At 46.9% G+C, this 22397-nt stretch overlaps 2 protein-coding genes across 2 annotated transcripts in view; both read right to left on the bottom strand.

Annotated features, from left to right (window-relative positions):
• nrip2 (nuclear receptor interacting protein 2) overlaps positions 1 to 13270 on the bottom strand; it is a gene marked incomplete at both ends in the record, with an annotated part of 31480 nt that extends 18210 nt beyond the window's left edge. Inside the window, one exon of the mRNA XM_080538010.1 lies at positions 13115 to 13270. Coding sequence (XP_080394136.1) covers positions 13115 to 13270 — 156 coding nt within the window. The remainder of the gene's footprint in view (positions 1 to 13114) is intronic.
• Positions 13271 to 19419: 6149 nt separating this feature from the next.
• Positions 19420 to 21844, bottom strand: klhl42 (kelch-like family, member 42; the record flags this gene model as incomplete). The annotated part of the gene is made up of 3 exons (XM_080538614.1): positions 19420 to 19883; positions 20503 to 20696; positions 21081 to 21844. 3 exons carry the CDS (start codon positions 21842 to 21844, stop codon positions 19420 to 19422), a joined length of 1422 nt encoding a protein of 473 aa, XP_080394740.1.
• Between the last annotated feature and the right edge of the window lie 553 nt (positions 21845 to 22397).

Genomic DNA, 22397 nt, shown 5'->3' with positions numbered 1-22397 from the left:
AAAAATAAGGTTTTGCTTACAATATTGCTTGTCCCTGCGATCACTGTCCACCCTGTTATGCTGTGTTAATGTCCCTTTTAAAAGAAAACCATATTTCTCAATCACATCACTCTCATGAGGTGACATCACATCAGTGGAGGGGATTTCAAATGTGGTAAGCTGTGTGATTTTCTACCTCTTTTACCATCTGATTTTTATGTTTTTATCCAGTGAGTATAATGTGGTTGACCATAACGTGTCCACCCTGTTATGCCTAAATATTGAGGAGATCAATCAAATTGAATAATTTCAAAAAAAGTATTTAGTGCAAATTAGATTCCTCATCAAGTATTCATGGTCATTCTAGGCATTATGCTAACACAGGCAGGCTAAAGGCTAACTTTAACTCAAAATGTCCACCCTGTTAGTGTCCACCCTGTTATGTGTCCACTCTGTTCTGGAGACACTCGCCCTATTCAACTACAGAGGGTATTCTAAATAAAATAAAATGTAGGTGCCTGAGCTCGACCACTGTGTTTTTCATCAAGCTAGATATGCCCTTTATATAATAGAACATTACAATATAGATAAATCAACAATTTATTTTTCACAAGTTATGAAGTCCAAATGGCACCGTATTAAAAAAATGACCCCAATATTCTACTGCGCCCCATAGTGTCTTGGTGGTAAAGTGCAGGCAGTCAAAGGCATACTGTCATTCACAGGAGATTAATTCTGGTGCGTGTAGTTCTTTTGGAAAACGTGTTTATTTTAGAATATTTATCATATAAATAAATATAAATAATACTCATTACATTGACATTTTTGATCAGGTGGTAATGTATTATTAGCGACCCCCACAGATGTATGATTTTACTGCTTTCATGGGAGCTCAGACCTTCCTTATGGGAGCTCAGCTCCCATTGGTTCCCACATAACTCGAACACTGTGTGTGTGTGTGTGTGTGTGTGTGTGTGTGTGTGTGTGTGTGTGTGTGTGTGTGTGTGTGTGTGTGTGTCTCACAGTGAGATACATCCATCAGGCAGCACTCACTCACATGGTTAATGATCTCCCTGTGTGCATATCCGTACACATGCTGCTTATTAAAGATGGGTGCGTGTGTGTGTGTGTATTTACAGACTCTCATTAGTCTCACATCATATCATTTATTAGCTAAATCAGACAATGATTAAGAACACACCACCCACACACACACACACACACACACACACACACACACACACACACATCTTTAATAAGCAGCATGTGTACCGATATGCACACAGGGAGATCATTAACCATGTGAGTGAGTGCTGCCTGCCTGTATCTCACCGTGAGGGTCGCCAAAGGTTAATCTGGAGGGTGGGTTTGGTTTCACAGCTGGTTGTGCAGCGCTGGTTTCATCTCTGCTAGCTCTATCTGCCTTCCAGTGGGCTCCAGTTTAATATACAGGGTTGTGTGTTTCTCAAGGAGAGGAAGATTAGAAATGAAGAAATCAACATGTCACGCTTTGACAGGTTGACATGCATAATCCTCCGTAAGGTGACAGAAGTCAGAGAGAGAGAGAGAGAGAGAGAGAGAGAGAGAGAGAAAGAGAGAGACAGAGAGGGAGGGAGAAAGAAGGAGAGTGAGAGAGAGAGAAAGAGAGAGAGAGAGAGAGAGAACTGTTAGAGACAGCTGCCAGGTTGAGAACCCTTTTTCTGGATTTCATTATTCATTAAGAAAACTCTATTACCCACTTCCCCGCTCTCCTCCTCCAACCAGCGGGATGAGACCAGAGCAGATTGCATGTGACAGCTGTGGAACACGATGTCATTTCCTCCTCTCTCTCCCTCCGCTGACGAGCAGCTGCGGCTCCTGAGTCCCACTGCACTGGCGCTACGGCGGGGTCAGCGTGAGGAAAGCATGCGACAGCGTGCTGCGGATCCCCCCCCGTTCACAACAAGCGATCTGTTATGTGTGGCGTAGCGTGAACTGCCATATGTGTCTTTCCAGTTTTTTTCTTTTCGTTTTTATTCTTTTTTCAAGTTGAAAGGCTTTTCAACCATCCTGTTTCTCTCTCTGCACTCTGTCGCGGATGTGCTCAAATCTTTGTTTGACTTTGTGAAGGAAAGTGGCTTTAAGGTAAACAGTTTGGATGATGACATCCTTGGTCATAAGTAGGTTTCGCTTCTTCTTCTAGGACCATAATAATAAACACCGTTAGAGAATGGAAACGTTTTTTCTCCCAGCGTGACGACATGTACAACTCAATATTGACCTTGCCTCGGGGCTCGTACGATTGGCTGCCCACCAATTTATTAGTCACACTGAAATCTGGACGCAGGCAGCAACAACCGCGCCCCCCCACCCCTGCCCCCCATCCCCCGAGATAAGGCCATCATACATTATGCAACTAGCCTTTAACGGTTCATTTGCAGATGCATGCAGATAAGACACACTCTTCACTGGCGCGGCTAAGCTGTAATCGGCATCCCATGCCATGAATTAGGCAGGAATCTTCGATCTCTTCTTCAATCTATCAGCAGTCACACAGATTATAATAGAAGATATCATCATTTGGCCCTCAGTCATCACGACTAGAAGGAAAGTCCTGAATATAGTTTGGTGATGGTTAAACAAACCTAGACAATAATAATAATAATAATAATTCACCTGTGTTGTTGACGAAATCTATCTTTGTGTCCCACTCCCTTGACAGACAGCCCCCTACGATATAGACACAAAGACCTAAGGCCATGGTTACTGTTAATGCAGCGCTGTTGGTGGGTAACCTCTGCTCACTACATCAACACAGTTTGACAACTAGACCTGCAAAACATCTGGCCCAAAATAAGGCTCTTACAAGCGTATTCATCATCATCATTCAGACTATTTATCAACGACTTGACCACACTACTTCACAGTCTATTTTTCCATCTTGCATCTGTCCAAGCCACACACACACACACACACACACACACACACATACATACACACACACACACACACACACACACAGTCCATCCTACTGCCCCCTCCCCCACCTCCATGTTCCAGTCCAAACCGGTCTCTACCACAGTGTGAGTGTCGACAGTGACGTTCTCCCTCCCTCTCTCCCTCCCTGGTCGTGTCCTCTTTTCCCTCTCTGTGAGATTAGAGGCTAATTAGCAATGTGGGCTAATTATCTCCCTGTAACAGGTGCCTCTCTCTCTCTCATGCTGACAGGTCACATGATCAGCCTTAATGCCTGCTTTCCCATTCTGATCGAGGTCCCCCGCTTCCTGTAACACTAATCAGAAGGGTTCAGCTGCAGTAGTACAGTTGCTCTCTCTTCCTCTCTGTCTCTGTCTTTGTTTACTTGTCTCTCTCTCTCTCTATCTCTAATGCTCTCCATCTTTCGCTCTCTCTTTCTCTCTCTCTTGCTCTCTCTCACTCCCTCTCACCTCTCTCTCTGTTGTCTTTGTTTCTCCCTCTCTCTCTCTCTCTCCCTCTCTCTTGCCTCACCCACTCCCTCTCTCCCCCCCTCTCTCTGTCTTCCTCTGTCATTGGGCTTTCGGTTGTAGTTTTTTCAGCCAGATATTTATAGCCTCTCGTCTCCCTCTCCCCCGTAGGAGCAGGGCTCAGGGCGAGTCTGTCTGTCTGTAGTCTGAACTGTCTGTCTTCCTGTATGCCTGCCTGCCTGTCTTTCTGTCTGGCTGTCTGCATAACTGTCTGTCTGCCTGCTTGCCTGCCTCCCTCCCTGCCTCCCTCCCTGCCTCCCTCCCTCCCTGCCTCCCTCCCTCCCTCCCTCCCTGCCTCCCTCCCTCCCTGCCTCCCTCCCTCCCTGCCTCCCTCCCTCCCTCCCTGCCTCCCTCCCTGCCTCCCTCCCTCCCTGCCTCCCTCCCTCCCTGCCTCCCTCCCTCCCTCCCTCCCTGCCCCCCTGCCTCCCTCCCTACCTCCCTGCCTCCCTCCCTCCCTGCCCCCCTGCCTCCCTCCCTCCCTCCCTGCCTCCCTCCCTGCCTCCCTCCCTCCCTGCCTCCCTCCCTCCCTGCCTCCCTCCCTCCCTCCCTGCCCCCCTGCCCCCCTCCCTCCCTCCCTGCCTCCCTCCCTCCCTGCCCCCCTGCCTCCCTCCCTACCTCCCTGCCCCCCTGCCTCCCTCCCTGCCTCCCTCCCTGCCTCCCTCCCTCCCTCCCTGCCTCCCTCCCTGCCTCCCTGCCTCCCTCCCTCCCTGCCCCCCTGCCTCCCTGCCCCCCTGCCTCCCTCCCTGCCTCCCTCCCTGCCCCCCTGCCTCCCTGCCTCCCTCCCTCCCTCCCTCCCTGCCCCCCTGCCTCCCTCCCTGCCTCCCTCCCTGCCTCTCTTCCACAGCTTCCCTAATGACTGGGAGACAGAGAGGCTCACATCTGCTTATCAGCCACCGGCTGAGTTCTAATGGTAATTACAGACACTTCCGGAATCAATTCCAGAGTCAGGGCCCCCTCAAGAGTCAGGGCTGGGTGGGGTTTTAGGGAGAACAGGCTACAGAGCCACAGCAGTGAAAATGTTAAGGGACCCACCCATCATGCTGAGTGGCACTGTGGGAGGACGCTCTGTCTAAATCTGTTGTTCTTGGAATTCTAAATGATTTAATGAGATGTAAATGCACAACCCACACCGTACGTATTCCAGCCTAGCGACAGACCTGCCTGCCTGCCTGGTTGTCTGCCTGCCTGGTTGCCTGCCTGGTTTCCTGGTTGCCTGCCTGCCTGGTTGCCTGCCTGGTTGCCTGTCTGCCTGTCTGCTTGCCTGCTTGCCTGCTTGCCTGCTTGCCTGGTTGCCTGGTTGCCTGCCTGCTTGCCTGCTTGCCTGCTTGCCTGCTTGCCTGCTTGCCTGGTTGCCTGGTTGCCTGCCTTTCCCTAGTAGTAGTGTAGTAGTAGTAGTAGTAGTAGTAGTAGTAGTAGTAGTAGTAGTGTAGTAGTGTAGTGTAGTAGTGTCGTAGTGTCGTAGTGTAGTGTAGTAGTGTCGTAGTGTCGTAGTAGTAATGGGAGGAGAGAGAGGTACTATGAGCAGCAGAGATGGTTTTATGTAACGGTACTTGCTGTTAGATCTCAGCTGTTGACCTACTATCTCTCTCTCTCTCTCTCTCTCTCTCTCTCTCTCAAATGTATCCTAGAATCTCCTAGAATCCCTCTCTAACCCTCTTGTACCTCCTGCAACCATCTGTTGTGCGAGTTCAAAGGGCTTCGGGTTCAATACATGTAGGAGCCATGAATATGATTTGTGGGGTATTTAGTACAAAAGGCTAATGGGTTTATTGTGAGTTTATTTTATTGATTGTTTATTGTTTCGATTACGTTATGTTCCCGGAAGTCACATGATTAAGGGAGGGGATAGCCTGAGGTCCACCTGTTCACCTGTACGCCGGCAGTGGAGAGAGAGGGGAGACAGGGTCGCTGTATTTTTGGTTGACCGCATATTATTTACGATTGGTTTGTTATTCTTTGTTTTGGTCGCTTATGGATTTCTGTACGTCACTGAGTTTTGATTGTTTTATATTCCATAAATGCTTTAAAACGTACCTTTTATCTCAAGCGAATAGTTTTTTAGTGCGTCATACAACTTCAACCCCAGACCCTGCTCGCGTCTCTCAGTGACTTTGGATTTTTTTGGCTCGATCTAGTCGCTACAATACATGAGGGGGAATGTTCCGGTACCCAACCAGAAATAGCCTCCGTCGTCTGCTTTCATTCAGTGGTGTAGTCTAGGCGATACGCAGGACTACGCCGTATACCCACTAGGAAAGGACAAGGATTTCCATATACCCACTTAAAAATGTGTGAGGATACGTAACAGCGTTTTGTGACAGGACTTTCACTTTCATTCATAAAATTCATAAAACCCTGTCTGTGTTACGAAGCACTTGACTTTTGGACCATTTGGACTGACTACAGCGTCATATACCATCAACGGGGGGAGATGTGACATGAAATATATGTCAGCAGCACTATCATGCACAGATCAGCCTTATAACATGTAATGTTATATAAATTATATATAACGTTAGACAGGGAGCGCAGATTTATTTTTATGGCGTTCCAAAATGAACGATATGAGGCTGGGAGGGAAAAATCACAGTAGCCTATACCCACTAGAAAACACAAGACTACACCACGGCTTTCATCTGCTGCCAACCGTCCCCCCCTCTCCCCCTCTCCCCACTCTGCCTTTTCCTCCCTCCCTTCACTCTTGCGCTCGCATGGTGGGTTGCGCTTTTGCCCTTTTCATGCTCATTGACTCCCTGGCTCTTGACTCAGTGGTGTGTCCCGCGGTTGGAGAGATACTACTGATGGAGAGAGAGAGCGAGAGAGAGAGGGAGAGAGAGAGAGAGAGGGGAGGGGGGGCGGGGGGGGGGGGCCTTGGGCTAAGAGCAAATTCACTCTTATATAACTCTGTTGAATTATGTACCGGCTAAGCTAGTGAGCTCGTTGAAATTGGAAAAACAGGTTCTAGCTAATGTCCTACCTGGCTAATGTCCTAGCTGGCATTGTGGGCTTTTCATAGCAGGTCTTTCTGTTCTAGTGAGTGGGCGGTGGGCCTCGTTATAGTGAAGACAAATAGTTTTCCTCAGACGGTAGGAAAGGGAGTGTGATTTCTGGACAGTTGGAGTGCTGCTTCTGAGTGGCTCGGACAAATGGATGGATGGAGTTTCTTTCTTTCTTTCTTTCTTTCTTTCTTTCTGCCTGCCTGCCTGCCTGCCTGCCTGCCTGCCTGGTTGCCTGGTTGCCTGGTTGCCTGCCTGCCTGGTTGCCTGGTTGCCTGCCTGCCTGCCTGGTTGCCTGGTTGCCTGGTTGCCTGCCTTTCTGTCCATCAGTCCATCTGTCTGAGCCACTCAGAAGAAGAAGCGCTCCAACTGTCCAGAAATTCCCTTGTTTGGCAACCAGGCAGACAGACTGATGGAAAGAGACAGATAAATAGAGAGACAGACAGACAGACAGACAGACAGACAGACAGTGTCCTTCCAGCTGTGAGCTGCTGCTGTCGTTATCTCTGAGACTTGCTGCCTCACACACCTGAGGGACAGGCTGGCTGCTCTATGTTCCCACTCAACTGAATCACGTCTCCGTCGAGAGCGTGATTGGTTGTGACAGTTCCTGTAGAGAGAAGACAGCCAGGCATGGCGCAGAGGGAGTCAAACAATGGCTGCCTGCCTCTCTCTCCGGTTCCAAGGCCATTACATCATGAAGAACCACAGTGTTCACACAGTCCCCCCCCCCCCCCCACGCCGGCCTATTTCCACTAGTCAATCTGGTTTATATATTAGGTACGCATTCAAATGAGTTTCCTTTCTCTGCCTCTGGTGAGAAGATAATTGGTATGATCATATACTAATTATCTTCTGTCTCAGCTGGGGTCCTTGAAATAAATGTTACTAATCGAGAGATAATAGAGAGATAGATGGACTAATAGATGGGCTGGAGATTGTATTGTTGTTGCAGGTGATGCAGTAAAGTCTGCATACATTAGATATATTCATATTTAATGTAAATGTAGGATTTACTTTGCGTCTTTGTGTTGCACGTAGGCGTGCGTGTAGAGGACACTGAACCTCTCTCTCTGTCCTCATTGAAGTAGAAAAGATGCCGCAGCATAATCCTTGCTTCCGTTTAGAAACGTGTATTAACGCATCTACCAGATTTACCTCGAGTATCTCTCACTACGTATGCTTTCAACATTTGTATGAGTTTAAATAAGGAATATAGAAATACAAGACAGGTCCAAACGATCCCGGAATGTTTCTTTTCACACTGTAAATAACAGCTAGCTTTCATTCGCTAGCTTTTGTCACACAAGGTTGTTGTGGTACATTCAATTTAGAGAAGTGTCATGAATACAAAGATGCTATAAAAGAGAGAGGGTGTACGTCAGTGAGAGGCTGGTGGAATGCCATCGAACATGTACATATATATACACCAGGAGAGGGTTTAGAGGGAGCCAAGGAAAGGCTACTGTTGCTGTTCCCTGCTGTGAAAGCTAGCATTAAAAGCGGGGGGGATATAAATACACAGTGTAATCACACACACACACACACACACACACACACACACACACGGAATCTTGGAGTGCGCTCCGTGAATTTGGGAGGCGGCCAACTAATCAAGACTCTGTCAGGAGTTGACAGAAGAGCGATAAAGCCATTACCTCAGGACTGTGTTCATTACCTCACTGTGTTCACTACCTCACTGTGTTCACTACCTCACTGTGTTCACTACCTCACTGTGTTCACTACCTCAGCACTGTGTTCACTACCTCACTGTGTTCACTACCTCACTGTGTTCACTACCTCACTGTGTTCACTACCTCAGCACTGTGTTCACTACCTCACTGTGTTCACTACCTCACTGTGTTCACTACCTCACTGTGTTCACTACCTCAGCACTGTGTTCACTACCTCACTGTGTTCACTACCTCACTGTGTTCACTACCTCAGCACTGTGTTCACTACCTCAGCACTGTGTTCACTACCTCACTGTGTTCACTACCTCACTGTGTTCACTACCTCACTGTGTTCACTACCTCACTGTGTTCACTACCTCACTGTGTTCACTACCTCACTGTGTTCACTACCTCACTGTGTTCACTACCTCAGCACTGTGTTCACTACCTCCTCACTGTGTTCACTACCTCACTGTGTTCACTACCTCACTGTGTTCACTACCTCACTGTGTTCACTACCTCACTGTGTTCACTACCTCAGCACTGTGTTCACTACCTCACTGTGTTCACTACCTCACTGTGTTCACTACCTCACTGTGTTCACTACCTCACTGTGTTCACTACCTCACTGTGTTCACTACCTCAGCACTGTGTTCACTACCTCACTGTGTTCACTACCTCAGCACTGTGTTCACTACCTCACTGTGTTCACTAGGGGTGCAACGGTTCTCGGTTTTTTTACGGACGGTACGGTTTGCGTTCCACGGCTCAATTCACTAGTGAACCGTGACGGTTTTCGGTTTTCGTTTTTTTTTTTTTTTTTTTTTTTTTTTTTTTGCTTTATTTTACCAGGAAGTCACATTGAGATTAAAACCTCTTTTACAAGAGAGACCTGGCCAAGACAGGGTCAAAATAGTAGCTTAAAAAAACAGTTCAGATAACAAGACAGGACATAAGACAGTGGCAACAATACAATAGACAAACAATGGTAGGGGTATTTACAAGGTGATTAAAACATTGAGAAGTCTAACCAAAGCAGGTACAGCGAGCGGTGACCACATCCTTTAATCTACGCTTGAAGATACTTATGGAAATAAGGGCCTCTAATTTAAAAGTAGTCTGTAGGTCATTCCAAGACCAAGGGCCATAATAAGACAAGCTTGCCCTTCCAACATTGTTCATGATAAGTGGCACCTTGTATTGTAGCCATCTACGAGACCTGAGACCCGAGCCACTCAGTATAGGGATGAACTTCAGGCCCAGATAATTCGGTAAGAAGCCAGAGATGATTTTAAACACAAGAGTGTACCAGTGTTGGAGCCTTCTGACAGAAAGAGATGGCCATCCAACCAGACTATACAGTGTACAGTGATGGGTCCTGAAGGCACTATTGGTGATGTATCTTAGAACCGAATGATACAGGGGGTCTAGCTTGGATAAAGTGGACAGAGAAGCAAACCTATATACTGTATCACCATAATCCAATTGTGAAAGGAAAAGGGCGGAGACAAGACGTTTTCTGGAAGCCAAGGAAAAGCAAGATTTAAATCTATACAGGAAGCCCACTGTACGCTTAAGCTTTATGGCGAGAAGATCAATTTGGCAGCGTTCGTAAATTAGCTCTGAGAGCGCCGGAGCGTCCACGTGAATGCCTCGAACGCGGCCTTTGGTCAGAGGTCGAGTTGGTCTGGAACGTTTGTTTCTGAACCGAACCGTACCGAAAACCGTGACCCAAAATACCGAACCGTACCGAACCGTGGGCTAACTGAACCGTTGCACCCCTAGTGTTCACTACCTCACTGTGTTCACTACCTCACTGTGTTCACTACCTCAGCACTGTGTTCACTACCTCACTGTGTTCACTACCTCAGCACTGTGTTCACTACCTCACTGTGTTCACTACCTCACTGTGTTCACTACCTCCCTGTGTTCACTACCTCAGCACTGTGTTCACTACCTCACTGTGTTCACTACCTCAGCACTGTGTTCACTACCTCACTGTGTTCACTACCTCACTGTGTTCACTACCTCACTGTGTTCACTACCTCACTGTGTTCACTACCTCAGCACTGTGTTCACTACCTCAGGACTGTGTTCTGAGGTAATGAATGGTGGGAGGGAGGGGAACACACACACACACACATACACATACACATACACACAAACACACACTCTCACGCATGCAGGCAGACACACACACACATACACACACATCTACAACCTTCTCTCTACAACACTAGAACAGCCCTGGGTGGGGTCATTTGACCCTGTGAGTAATTCTTTTTTTTACATCTTTTCACTCGATCAAATTTCAGGACCCTCCTTTCATGACTTGTCCTAGATATGTGCGTTCTACCACCCCGAGTATCCTTACATTTTCAAAATCACATCAGGATAAGCTAGTATGAAGCTATTTCGCAGTTCTGTGTAGGAAGCAGGCTAATTTACAAGACACACCAACTAGTGGTCTTTGTGTGTAAATAGCAGCTTGAGCAGTGTAAAGACTATGGTCGTTTGACCCCCTCTTTTAGTAGGTCAAAAAGGCAGGGCTTAAACAAACGTATTGGTTGATACTGCCCTGGAGGACAACACACTGTAGTCCTGTTATGGAAGTGGGGGCGTGTTGAGGAACAGAAACATCGTATGAGGTTTATGTCGTACAATGGTGGAGTGTGTCAGTGAACCCGTTTCTTTTTGTGCGTGTGTGGGAGTGAGTGTGTGTGCGTGCGTGCATGCATGCGTGTGTATATTCATGCGTGCGTGTGTGCGTGCCTGCGTGAGTGTGTGTGTGTGTGTGTGTGTGTGTGTGTGTGTGTGTGAGGATATCACTGTGTCTGTGAGGCTCCACAGGCCCTCCTCTGTATGTGGAACACACAGCTCTCTGACTCTCTCATTATCCTACATGCCTCCTATTCAAGGCTGCTCTGCATCTTTCTAAAAGCTAGACCTTCTGCTAGCATATCAGCCCAATAGAGCTCTCAGGTCTTCTGCTAGCATATCAGCCCAATAGAGCTCTCAGGTCTTTTGCTAGCATATCAGCCCAATAGAGCTCTCAGGTCTTTTGCTAGCATATCTGCCCAATAGAGCTCTCAGGTCTTTTGCTAGCATATCAGCCCAATAGAGCTCTCAGGTCTTCTGACGCTGGTTTTCTCTGTGTACCACATGTACAAAAGAAGAGATTTGGTGAGGCTGCATTCTCATTTTATGCACCCAAATTGTGGAATGCACTGCCAGTTTACATTAGAGATGCAACCTCAGCACGTTCAAGTCAAGACTAAAAACCCATCTTTTTAATATTGCCTTTAAATGACTAAATAGTTAAATTATGATTATATAATGATTGGAGCACTTTGAGCTACAACGTTTGTAGGAAAAGTGCTATACAAATAAAAGGTTATTATTATTTTTATTATTGTTATTATCTAAGGGATACTAGATAGCTCCAGTGATAACATTGAATGATAGATTAACACTAACAATACCACTCTGCAACACACCTGCATTATCGTGTTTATATCTAACATTCAAATCTATTTTTGTGTAACAAATAACTAAGAAAAACACAAGAAAATGGGCTAACAACATTTTACACACAGAAAGGCTGTCAGACACAACCAGCTGTTGTACCCCTGTGTTGACCAAATGCTGCCATAGTAAGTTAGAATGATAAGGTTCTATCTCCGTTTAGAATGATAAGGTTCTATCTCCGTTTAGAATGAGAAGGTTCTATCTCCGTTTAGAATGAGAAGGTTCTATCTCCGTTTAGAATGAGAAGGTTCTATCTCCGTTTAGAATGAGAAGGTTCTATCTCCGTTTAGAATGAGAAGGTTCTATCTCCGTTTAGAATGATAAGGTTCTATCTCCGTTTAGAATGAGAAGGTTCTATCTCCGTTTAGAATGAGAAGGTTCTATCTCCGCGTTTAGAATGAGAAGGTTCTATCTCCGTTTAGAATGAGAAGGTTCTATCTCCGCGTTTAGAATGAGAAGGTTCTATCTCCGTTTAGGGGAGTTCAGAGATATTGAGCGTCAAAGTTTTTACATTCCATTATGTTTTGTGAGATGGAACCTTTGTATGTTATGAATTACTAACTAAAAAAGCTCTACATTTTAATAATAACACCGCACTGGCATTAATAAACACCTAATGGATCAGATTATGTAAAAAAACTCAATTTTGACAAAAATTGAGATAGAACCTTATAATTCTAACGTCTCATTTCTGCCAGGGAACCGTAACCAGTCAATCTACCAACGTAGGAGCATAAACAGATTGAGGTCTCTAGATCTCAGACAGACAGACATATAGACAGACAGACTTTTAAATCCCACCTCAAAACCTACCTGTTCTGCCATGCATACAACCTCCCCTACCCCTAACCATCTCCCCTAACCCTGCTGCTACCCCCCCTAGACATTGCTGTGTTAATTGTTCCCTGTGCCTGTTTGTTAACTCTGTGTTCAATGTGCCTCATGTTATCTGTGTTTTCTGTTTTTCCCATATTGTCAGCGTCTTTGAGCCCCGGGCTATATAAATACAATGAATTATTATTATTATTTATTACAGACAGAGAGAGAGACAGACATACATACAGAGAGAGACAGACAGACAGATAGAGAGAGAGAGAGAGAGAGAGAGAGAGAGAGAGAGAGAGAGAGAGAGAGAGAGAGAGAGAGAGAGAGAGACAGACATACAGAGAGAGACAGACAGACAGACAGATAGAGAGAGAGAGAGAGACATACAGAGAGAGACAGACAGAGAGACAGACAGACAGAGAGGCAGACAGACAAACAAACAGACAGACAGAGAGGCAGACAGACAGACTGAGAGAGAGAGACAGACAGACATACAGAGAGACAGACAGACAGACAGAGAGAGAGAGACAGACAGACAGACAGATAGACAGACAGAGAGAGAGAGAGAGACAGACAGACAGAGAGAGAGAGACAGACACACATACATACATACAGACAGACAGACACTCACCAGGTCCTTGGTGGTCCCCAGTCTCTTGATGCCGTCCAGGGGCAGCAGGTCAGCCGAGTCCTTGTGTGTGAACTGGGTGGACTGCTTCAGACGCCTCTGCTGGTGCAGGATGGCTTTGTCCCGGATGGCCAGCTCGCCCTTCTTCCCCCCGCTCATGGTCACACAGCAGCAGCAGCAGCAGAGCCAGAGAACAGAGAACAGAGAACACCCTTCAGCAGTGGAACAAGTCAGGTCACGGGCTCAGCGGGCTCAGCGGGCACTCACAAGGCGCCACTCGTGGTGCAGAGCACAGAGGGTAGAGGCAGAGGCAGAGCTACGAGCGTGGTACGACCTAGCGAGCGTGGTGAGCAACAGCCAGGCAGCAACAGTAGCAGCAGTCGCCCTGGAGCACGGAGGAGCACGCACAAGTGTCCGAGAAGGCAGAGAGAAGGCACGCAGTCCCCGATGTGCCGCAGGTCCTTTCCACCTCCCTTAGATCCAACCGAGAGAAGAGAGAAGATGCTGTCGGTGTCTTTTATTTTGGTTCTTCTTCTTAGAAACGTCAAATTTCCTTTGAAGCCTTTTTTGTGTGTGTGTGTGTGTCCTCCTCCTTCAAATTGTAACCTCCCACTCCTTGAGGTTGTTCTGGGTGTGTGTGTTGTGTGTGTTGGTCCTTGGCGTCTATTTGTATTGCCTTGTTGTCACTGTCCCCGTGGGCTTGTTTCAGTGTGCTGCTGGTCTGGTTATGTAGATGCTTCTCTCAGTGTGTGTGTGTGTGTGTGTGTGTGTGTGTGTGTGTGTTGTTCTCTCTCTCCTCCTCTGTCAGTGCAGCCTGTCCTTGTAGCACTGCAGGAACAAACGGTTCCTCTCTCTCTCTCTCTCTCTCTCTCTCTTCCTCCCTCACGTGCTCAGTGACTCTGTCTCTTCCTCTCTCGTCGCTGCTCTCAGGAGGAGTATATACCCAACCGTCCGTCCGCCCTCCCCTCCCCATCCCTCCCCATCCCTCCCCTCCCCTCCCCATCCCTCAAGCCCTCTTTCATCACACTCAGTAACCCCTCCCCTCTCTCTCTCTCTTTCCATCACACTCAGTACACACGCTCACAAACAAGGCACACGTAACCTACTCACACGCACACACACACCTCTCATTGTCTCGCAGCACGTCACCCACGTTTAGTTTAACGCTCCGTAGAAAACAGGAACGTCAACAGCTAGACAACAACGTCAGCCCACAGGCTTCCTAATATCCACCCTCCACACATGACTCACCTACGGCCAGTTCCAACCCCAATGAATAGATGCTTTTCTGGGCTTGCCCGGGCTCCCGTTATGACTCCCTTACAGGCCCGAGTGAACACAGCGTGGTGCCCTAGGGTGACCACGTCTTGAAGCGTCCACCTCCTCCCACTTTACATGTAAAAGAGTGACATTTACTATGGCTATGAATACCCTAGATTTACATGAACTTATAGCTAAAGTACAGGCACACCACACATACTTCAGAAGAAATGTCAGTTCAACCCAAAAATGGGACACCATAGGTAAACGGGCCTACAAATGCCATACATGCTCAAACACACATACAAGTTCTCCCACACCAAACTCGGCACACCATGTCATTATGGACCTCACTTTTTGTATGGGGGCATTGTCATGCTGAAACTGGAAAGGGCCTTCCCCAAACTGTTGCCACAAAGTTGGAAGCGTACAATTCTCCAGAATTGCATTGTATGCTGTAGTATTACGATTTCCCTTCACTGGAACTAAGGGGGCCTAGCCCAAACCATGACAACATGTCCACATACTTTTGTCCATAGTGTATATTGTACCTGTCTGCATCTCTTCCAGTATATAATATATAGAAAAAATCAGACATATGTTAAAGGTCTAGTCGTTGTCTTAATCATTTGGTCCCCCCCCCATTGGCTGGTGCCCCCGGGCACCCCCCCTACGCCGTCTATGGATAGTCCAGCTCCCAGCTCAGCTGGTTGAACATAGTGCTGGGGTGGTGTCTGTACCTGTCTGGCACCAGAACCAGATGGATTGGGCCCTTATGTCCAGCATTGATTTGGGCTAGCTCTCTTCAGTCAGGTTTATGCATAAAAAAACATGAGACTTACACCCTTCTTATCTAAAACCAACTGCAGTTGTTAATATCAACCCCTTATAAGCTTCATTCTTAGCACCTCTCTCAGTCAGTGTAATAGAATATTGATTTAATTGTTGATACTTCTCTTGTGTCGGTATTAATCTACACAAACACATTTGAAATGCATTGATATAAATCGTGAGCTTAGAATGATAAGGTTCTATCTCCGTTTAGGGGAGTTCAGAGATATTGAGTGTCAACATTTTTACATTCCATTATGTTTTGTGAGATGTAACCTTTGTATTTTATTAATTACTAACTAAAATAAAAAAATAACACCACACAGGCATTAATAAACACCTAATGGATCAGATTATGTAAAAAAAACTAAATCTTGACCAAAAATGGAGACAGAACCTTATAATTCTAACCTCACGAAATGTCTTCATACTAATTTCACACTTTACATGAAGAATGTTATTTTTCATTCATCCTGGAAAGTTGTTTTTAATAGAGTAGGACCCCTCTTCTCTCATTAGTATTGCTTTAGGAAACAACTGAGGAGAAATGAACTGTTGTGCAAATCAGTAAACACAGAAAGGGATATACTGCCACCTTCTGGCGACTTTTATCACCTCATGTCCTGTTAGTGTTTTTCCAATGGCTGTTTTTGCTATCTCACAGAACAGTCAAATGGTAAATGGACTGACTTATATAGCGCCTTTATCCAAAGCTCTTTACAACGGCCTCTCATTCACCCATTCACACACACATTCACACACCAATGGCGGCAAGCTACCATGCAAGGCGCCGGCCCGCTCACTGGGAGCAATTTGGGGTTCAGTGTCTTGCCCAAGGACACTTCGACATGTGGCCTGCCGGGGCTCGAACTGCCGATCTGCCAACCTTGCGATCATTAGACGGCAGCTCTACCTCCTGAGACACAGCCGCCCCCAGTCACATCTAGTAGAGCATTGTATGTAGAATTGTGCGATTTCACCTACAGTATGTCACAATGCAGACACATTCCAAGGTAGATAAGGAATGCAATAAAAAATGTTGTTTCCATAGAGACATTCCAAACAGTTTTAACACATTTTGTATTCGTTCAAATAAGGTTCATTTCACTGAGACATGGAGGGATGCCAAGCCTACACAGAGAGATATCTCATGAAGCTGACATACTACGCAACCAAAGATCCTGCTCTCAACATCTCAGGTAAAATAGTTAAATAGAAAATGTCCATTGTGAAATAGACCATCTAAATAGCCTGAAATCACTTCATTGTAAAATTGCTAATGTTTTCATCGTTGTGCAGATGTTCTTATGGAGGACACTCGGACCTATCAGACACACACAGTGACCGCGCGCCCCACTAACACACAGAACAAGTGTCTGACCATGGCCAACCTGCAGAGTGTGGCCCTCAGCATCCCCCACCTCCACTACCGCCTCACAGTTCATCCCTACAGCCCACCTCTCCTCCACCTGGTCCTGCCCGGGCACTACCGCCCCTCCAAACCAACCCCCCAGCAGGACGACAGCTCCAGAACGCTGCCCAGGGACAGAAGATCCTCTCCGGAACATTCCTCTTCTCCTTTGATCATAGAGCCGGTAGCAAAGGACCAGCATCTGGGCTCTCAGGGAGACAGAGGGAGGAGCTGTATCCCAGACTGGCTGCTCTGTAACGGGTCATTTGTGCCAAAACGCCCAAGGGAGGAGTGGACCTCTGTGGACTATGGAGGCAACAAGTTTAAAAGGGCCTTCTCCCCAGTCCTGTGGACAGACACTACTGCAGTCGATATACTGGGAAGGTGCAACGTCAGCGATTACACAGAGTATGAGCAGTTTGTCCTCTCTGTCGATGTTGACATCCTCTGTGAAGATAACTCAAAGGACTCCAGTTCCGCAAGAAGAAGAAGGAGAGAGAGATCACGCTACCAGGATGTGAGGGGCCACGGAGACGGTGGACGACAGAGGCAGCGCAGATCCAGACATATACGACAGAGGTGAATAAAAAGAGTATCCCTGTTAACAATAACATATGTAAATAGTGCCAATTTCTTATCTCACATACTATACCCACAGTGTTTCTGTTTGTTACAATTTACAATTATCGTTAGTGATTAATAAGGTAATATAAACCCTTCATATGCTGTATTTCCAAAGGTGTTTTATTTGTTTCCCCCAGTTTGAGGAGTAAATGAAAAACACAAGGTCATAGAAACTAACATCATAAGCACATGAAGTACAGGCATGTCTTGGCTGAGTAAGAGTCAGGTCAATGTGTTACGGTACATGTGGGAATACGGTACATGTGGGAAAACTAGGGTTAGGGTTAGGTGCTAGGGTGACTTGGTACATGCTGGCATGTCTAACCCTAACCCTAACCTTAACCCTAACCCTAACCGTAGCACCCTAGCACCTAACCCTAACCCTAGTTTTCGTACCGTATTCCCACATGTACCGTAACAAATGCACTGCTTATGTTACTGTAAACAGCATGGCCATCTTCTCTGCAATAAAACAAACTGACAATAAACACCCCTGAATATTTTCTTTATTGTAACATGAGGGAGGAACAAAAGAATATCCATCAACTCCATAAAGTCTTTGAAACAGGCGGGCAAAATGATGTAGTTTAATTAACAGTAGACAGAACTGCATTAAGTGCCATCTGATCCCCACAGTAAATGTGTCCAATCACCCCAAACCTCATCTCATTTCTGATTGGACAGTAGTTTAATCGTACAGTTTTTCAATTTGTTCTCAAAGTACCAATGAAAATACACAACAACAAAAAAACACAGCAGTTTCGGTCGGTTACTCACAATTTCACACTCTTGCATTTGTGCTTCATCTATACAAAATCCCAAACTTGGTGGAGAAGGCACATTTTCATTTTCCATATCATGGAACTGTACTTTGCTAATGTTTTTGAAAAATGTAATTAAATCTAAATGAATAAACTTTCATCTGTCCCCCAATATTCATCTGTACCCTCAACTCAACATTTAAGACATAAAGCATTTCATTTTCGTTTTTAAATCTCCCATCACAAAGCTGGAATTGTAAAACCAAAGCCATATTTTGCAAACAACATCCAATATCTTCAGCAACATCCAATATGACATACACTTACCCAACACTTGATTAGGAACACCTGGGAATGTTTTCTTGGTACACTTTGGGCCTGTTAATACCAATCAATCATGGCTTGAATGCCACAGCCTATTTGTGTGTTGTTGCTAACCATGTGCATCCCTTCATGGCCACAGTGTACCCATCTTCTAAAGGCTACTTCCAGCATGATAATGCACCATGTCACAAAGCAAAAGTTGTCTCACACTGGTTTCATGAACATGACAATGAGTTCAGTGTTCTTCAGTGGCCTTCCCAGTCACCGGATCTGAATCCAATAGAACACCTTTGGGATGTGGTAGAACGGGAGATTCACAGCTTGAAAGTGCACCTGAAAAAATCTGCAGGAATTGCGTTATGCAATCATGTCATCATGGACCAGAATCTCAAAGGAATGATTCCAACAATTCCAAGAATTGAGGCTCTTTTGAGACCAAAGGGGGTATTCGTGTTCCTAATAAAGTGTTCAGGTGAGTGTATACCGGTACATGCTCATGTATTAATTCTTAAATAATGTGCATTTTAAGCGTTTAAGGTTCGTAGTGATTTTTTTTGCAAAAACCCTCATCTTTTCTGGTGTCATGTAAACATAAGGAATGTTTTGTACGTGACCCAGCTTTGAGTACTTCTCAAAAGGATCACAATGCTGCTATATAGAGACATTGTTGTTCTTCATGTCTGCATCTTTGTGGTTATTTCAGAACATCTGTAGCTGTTTAAATAATGTAACTTCAACCTGTATACAGTTCCACAATCAGGCACCAGGCTTTCTCTGGCTACCAACTTGACACTGTTAGCCACTTTCTCCTCATTGCTGCCGTCAGTGGAGGCTGGTAGAGGTAGAAATTGTGAGGACGGGGCTCATTGTAACGCATGGAACCCAACGAAGGAATGGTATCCAACACACGTGACCTCGTCCTCCGATGTCTGCCTCCAACCAGCCTCCCCCGGCTGCAACGTCATCTCTACCAGGACAGACCAGCCCCTTCTGACGTAACAGTACTGAACTACAGTAAGACGCAGACCGAACCGTCTCCACTGGTCGTCTTAGCCTAGCTCAGTCCTCCGCCATCACCATCGCCATCGCCGGGCCCCTCATAGAACACTGGGGAGGTAGAGGGAACAGAGCAGCATGTTCTGGCCCAGCGCGGGGAAGCGGCGGAAGGCCTCCCAGGCGTCGGAGAAGACGTTGTACTTGAGGAAGACCCGGTGCTCCAGGCTGGTGGGCAGACTCACGTCGCGGCTCATGATGTAGATGCCGTCGTTGTGCAGCGTGCAGGTGAGGTTCAGGCCCGACTTGGAGGTGTTCTCCTTCAGCTGGAGCCACTCCCCCGTGGTGATGTTGTAGGACTGCACCGTCAGCATGTCCTCCGTCTGGCTGGTCCGCCGGCGCCCCCGGCTCCGGCCCGGCTGCTCCAGCTCGTGGGTGTACCCCCCCACCAGGTAGATGGTGTCCTCCACCGAGAGCATCTGCTGCTTGCGCACGTGGGCGGGGCAGGCGCGGAACACCGTCCAGGCGTCCGAGGTGGGGCAGTAGCGGAGGACGCTGGTGTTCCTGTCTGTCACACGCACACACACACACACACACACACACACACACACACACACACACACACACACACACGAATACAAACGTCATCACGAGACTGTCATTGTAAAACACAAGGCACCCAGGACAGTGTGTTCATCTGTTTTATGCGATTGTTTTAACAGTTCAAGTGTTTTAATAACATTTGTATTTATTTTTTTTGTATTTGTTTTTCAGATTTTATCCCTTTTTCACCCAATTTGGTAGCCAATTGAACCCAACCTAGCATCCAATTATCCCCTGCCTATTGCGTAGGATCCGCCGCACGACCCCGTGGCCGGCAGTCCCAGAGGAGGCCGCCAGGCAGACTAGCTGACTGGCTCCTCGAGCCCAGCACCGTTATTCCGGCACCCCGGGGGCGCTGTTGCGCGACGGATCCTTGTCCGGAAATATTCCTATACCGCCCTCTGGAGCGGCCGCTCAATATGCCGCTCCCTGTGTGTGCCCCGGCCATATCCGGGTCTGGCGAGCTGGGATTCGATCCCAGTCCCCGGTGGCCAGCTTGCACTAGTGGCTAGTGCTTAGACAATGATTATTTTTTTAACAACGCTTTTCTTTGGGACTAATTACTTAATACTAACCACACACACCTCGGGCAGTGTAGCCACCCATGACGTAGATCATGCCCTGGCACTCGCAGGCCGAGAACTCGGCCAGGGGGTCGGGCATGGAGGACACGCAGGTCCACCAGTCCTGCTCTGGGTTGTAACACTCCACCGTGCCCAGACACTGGCCTCCCACGGCGTACAGCTTCCCTCTCACGGCTAGCAGTTTAAAGTTCGATCTGACAAGCAGAAAGAGTCAGATACAGATACACAAACATGTTAAGAAAATTAACACACAACAGGGCACATATCACATCTGGGGAGGCTGGTAGGAGGTACAAATCAGAGGATGGGGCTCATTGTAATGCATGGAAACGAAATGAGAAGTGGTAACCCGACTCGAACTGATACTGATTCCATTCCACGCATTAGAATGTGCCTGTCTGTCTACCTCCCCCTGCCTCCCATCCATCACATCTAGTCGGGTTTGGCATCGGGCTTCATGGTTGTGGAGTTCAAAACAAAACAACAAACGGACGGATAACATGGTTATCTTCTTTGTTTAAATGATTGTTAAGGGAACAGGGTCAGAGCAGAGGTCATTAAATACATAGCAGGCTAACCTCTTCTGGTTCAGCGGGGCCACCTGGTTCCACTCGTTCCTACACGGGTTGTAGCAGTGAGCGGCTGAGATCTCCTGGCTGGTCATCCGGTACCCACCGACGATAAACAGGTAGTTGTCCAACACGGCCGAGCCGTAGCCTCGGACATTGACCATGTCCGGCGGCAGGTTGTTTGCGAGCGGCTTCCAGCGCTGCTCCAACTCTCCGTATTTCAGCATGGACCAGGGCTCGTCCTGGTCGGGCAGATCTAGGGCCAGGCAGGTGAAATCTCCGACAGCGACCAGAGTGGCCGTGCCTTTCATGCGCATCTCCCTGACCTGGTGGCGCAGGGGACCCGGTAAGTTACCGAACTCGGGCCTCCGCACCATCGGGTGGTAGTGACGGCTCATGTATTTAAGGCAGGCTTTGCGAAGATCGTGTGTTCCGTATACCTCGGAAAGGCTGTAGAGTTCCACGCAGTTGTCCTGTCGGATTTCCGACGTGAGGACTTTTAGGATCGAGGTGACTTGCAGGAAAGATGCTGTCTCGATCAGGTCTTCTAGTGTCTCGTTGACCACCTGCACTTTGGACGTGTTGATGAACTCCAGGACCAGTTCCAGCCCGGGCACGCTCAGTCCTTGCAGCTGGACGGAATCCTCTCTGGACTCTCGCATCCCAGAACTGTACAGTGCACGGAAGTAGTCGCTTTTTTCAATCAACTTATTTTTGTTCACGTTGAAGGTTTTGTCATCCATGACGATTGCAATGATTTGTTCAGATGACATGTTTAGTGTCTAGTGTTTTTGGTTATGGCTGTTGTTGGGAATTTGTATTAAAATAACTAGAAGTGATAAATCATGTACTATGTGCTCATTTAAATAATATGTGACTGAGGTCAGTTGAGAACAATAGGAAGGTCTCGCAATTAGCCGAAAGAGAGGTTCTGTTTTTGAGCGACAAGAAGGAGACAAGCTCCTGACTAAAAGAACGTTTTATGATTCAAACCGCCTGTAAATTACTTATTTTTACCTATGTGCTAACAACCATTTTACACCTGCTGTTATGATATTCTATTTTTCTGTACTGATTTTATACTTGCATAACTAATGATTAATGATAAGTCTATTCTTCTATACTATATTTTAACTTGTTAATCGAATCCTAAGTCATAGGACTGTGTAACTTCAACAGTTATGTTTTCACAAGCTATTCTGATAAGAACATAGCCTACTGACCTAGTCATGACCCCAGGGAATGGGTTTGATGATCATGTTTTCACAAGCTATTCTGATAAGGACACACTGACCCGCTCAGTGCTCACACAAGTGTATCATCATG

This window comes from Nansenia antarctica (genome assembly GCF_963989245.1).
Source record: "Nansenia antarctica genome assembly, chromosome: 8".
Classification (NCBI taxonomy): domain Eukaryota; kingdom Metazoa; phylum Chordata; class Actinopteri; order Argentiniformes; family Microstomatidae; genus Nansenia; species Nansenia antarctica.
This window is presented reverse-complemented; position numbering and strand designations above follow the sequence as displayed.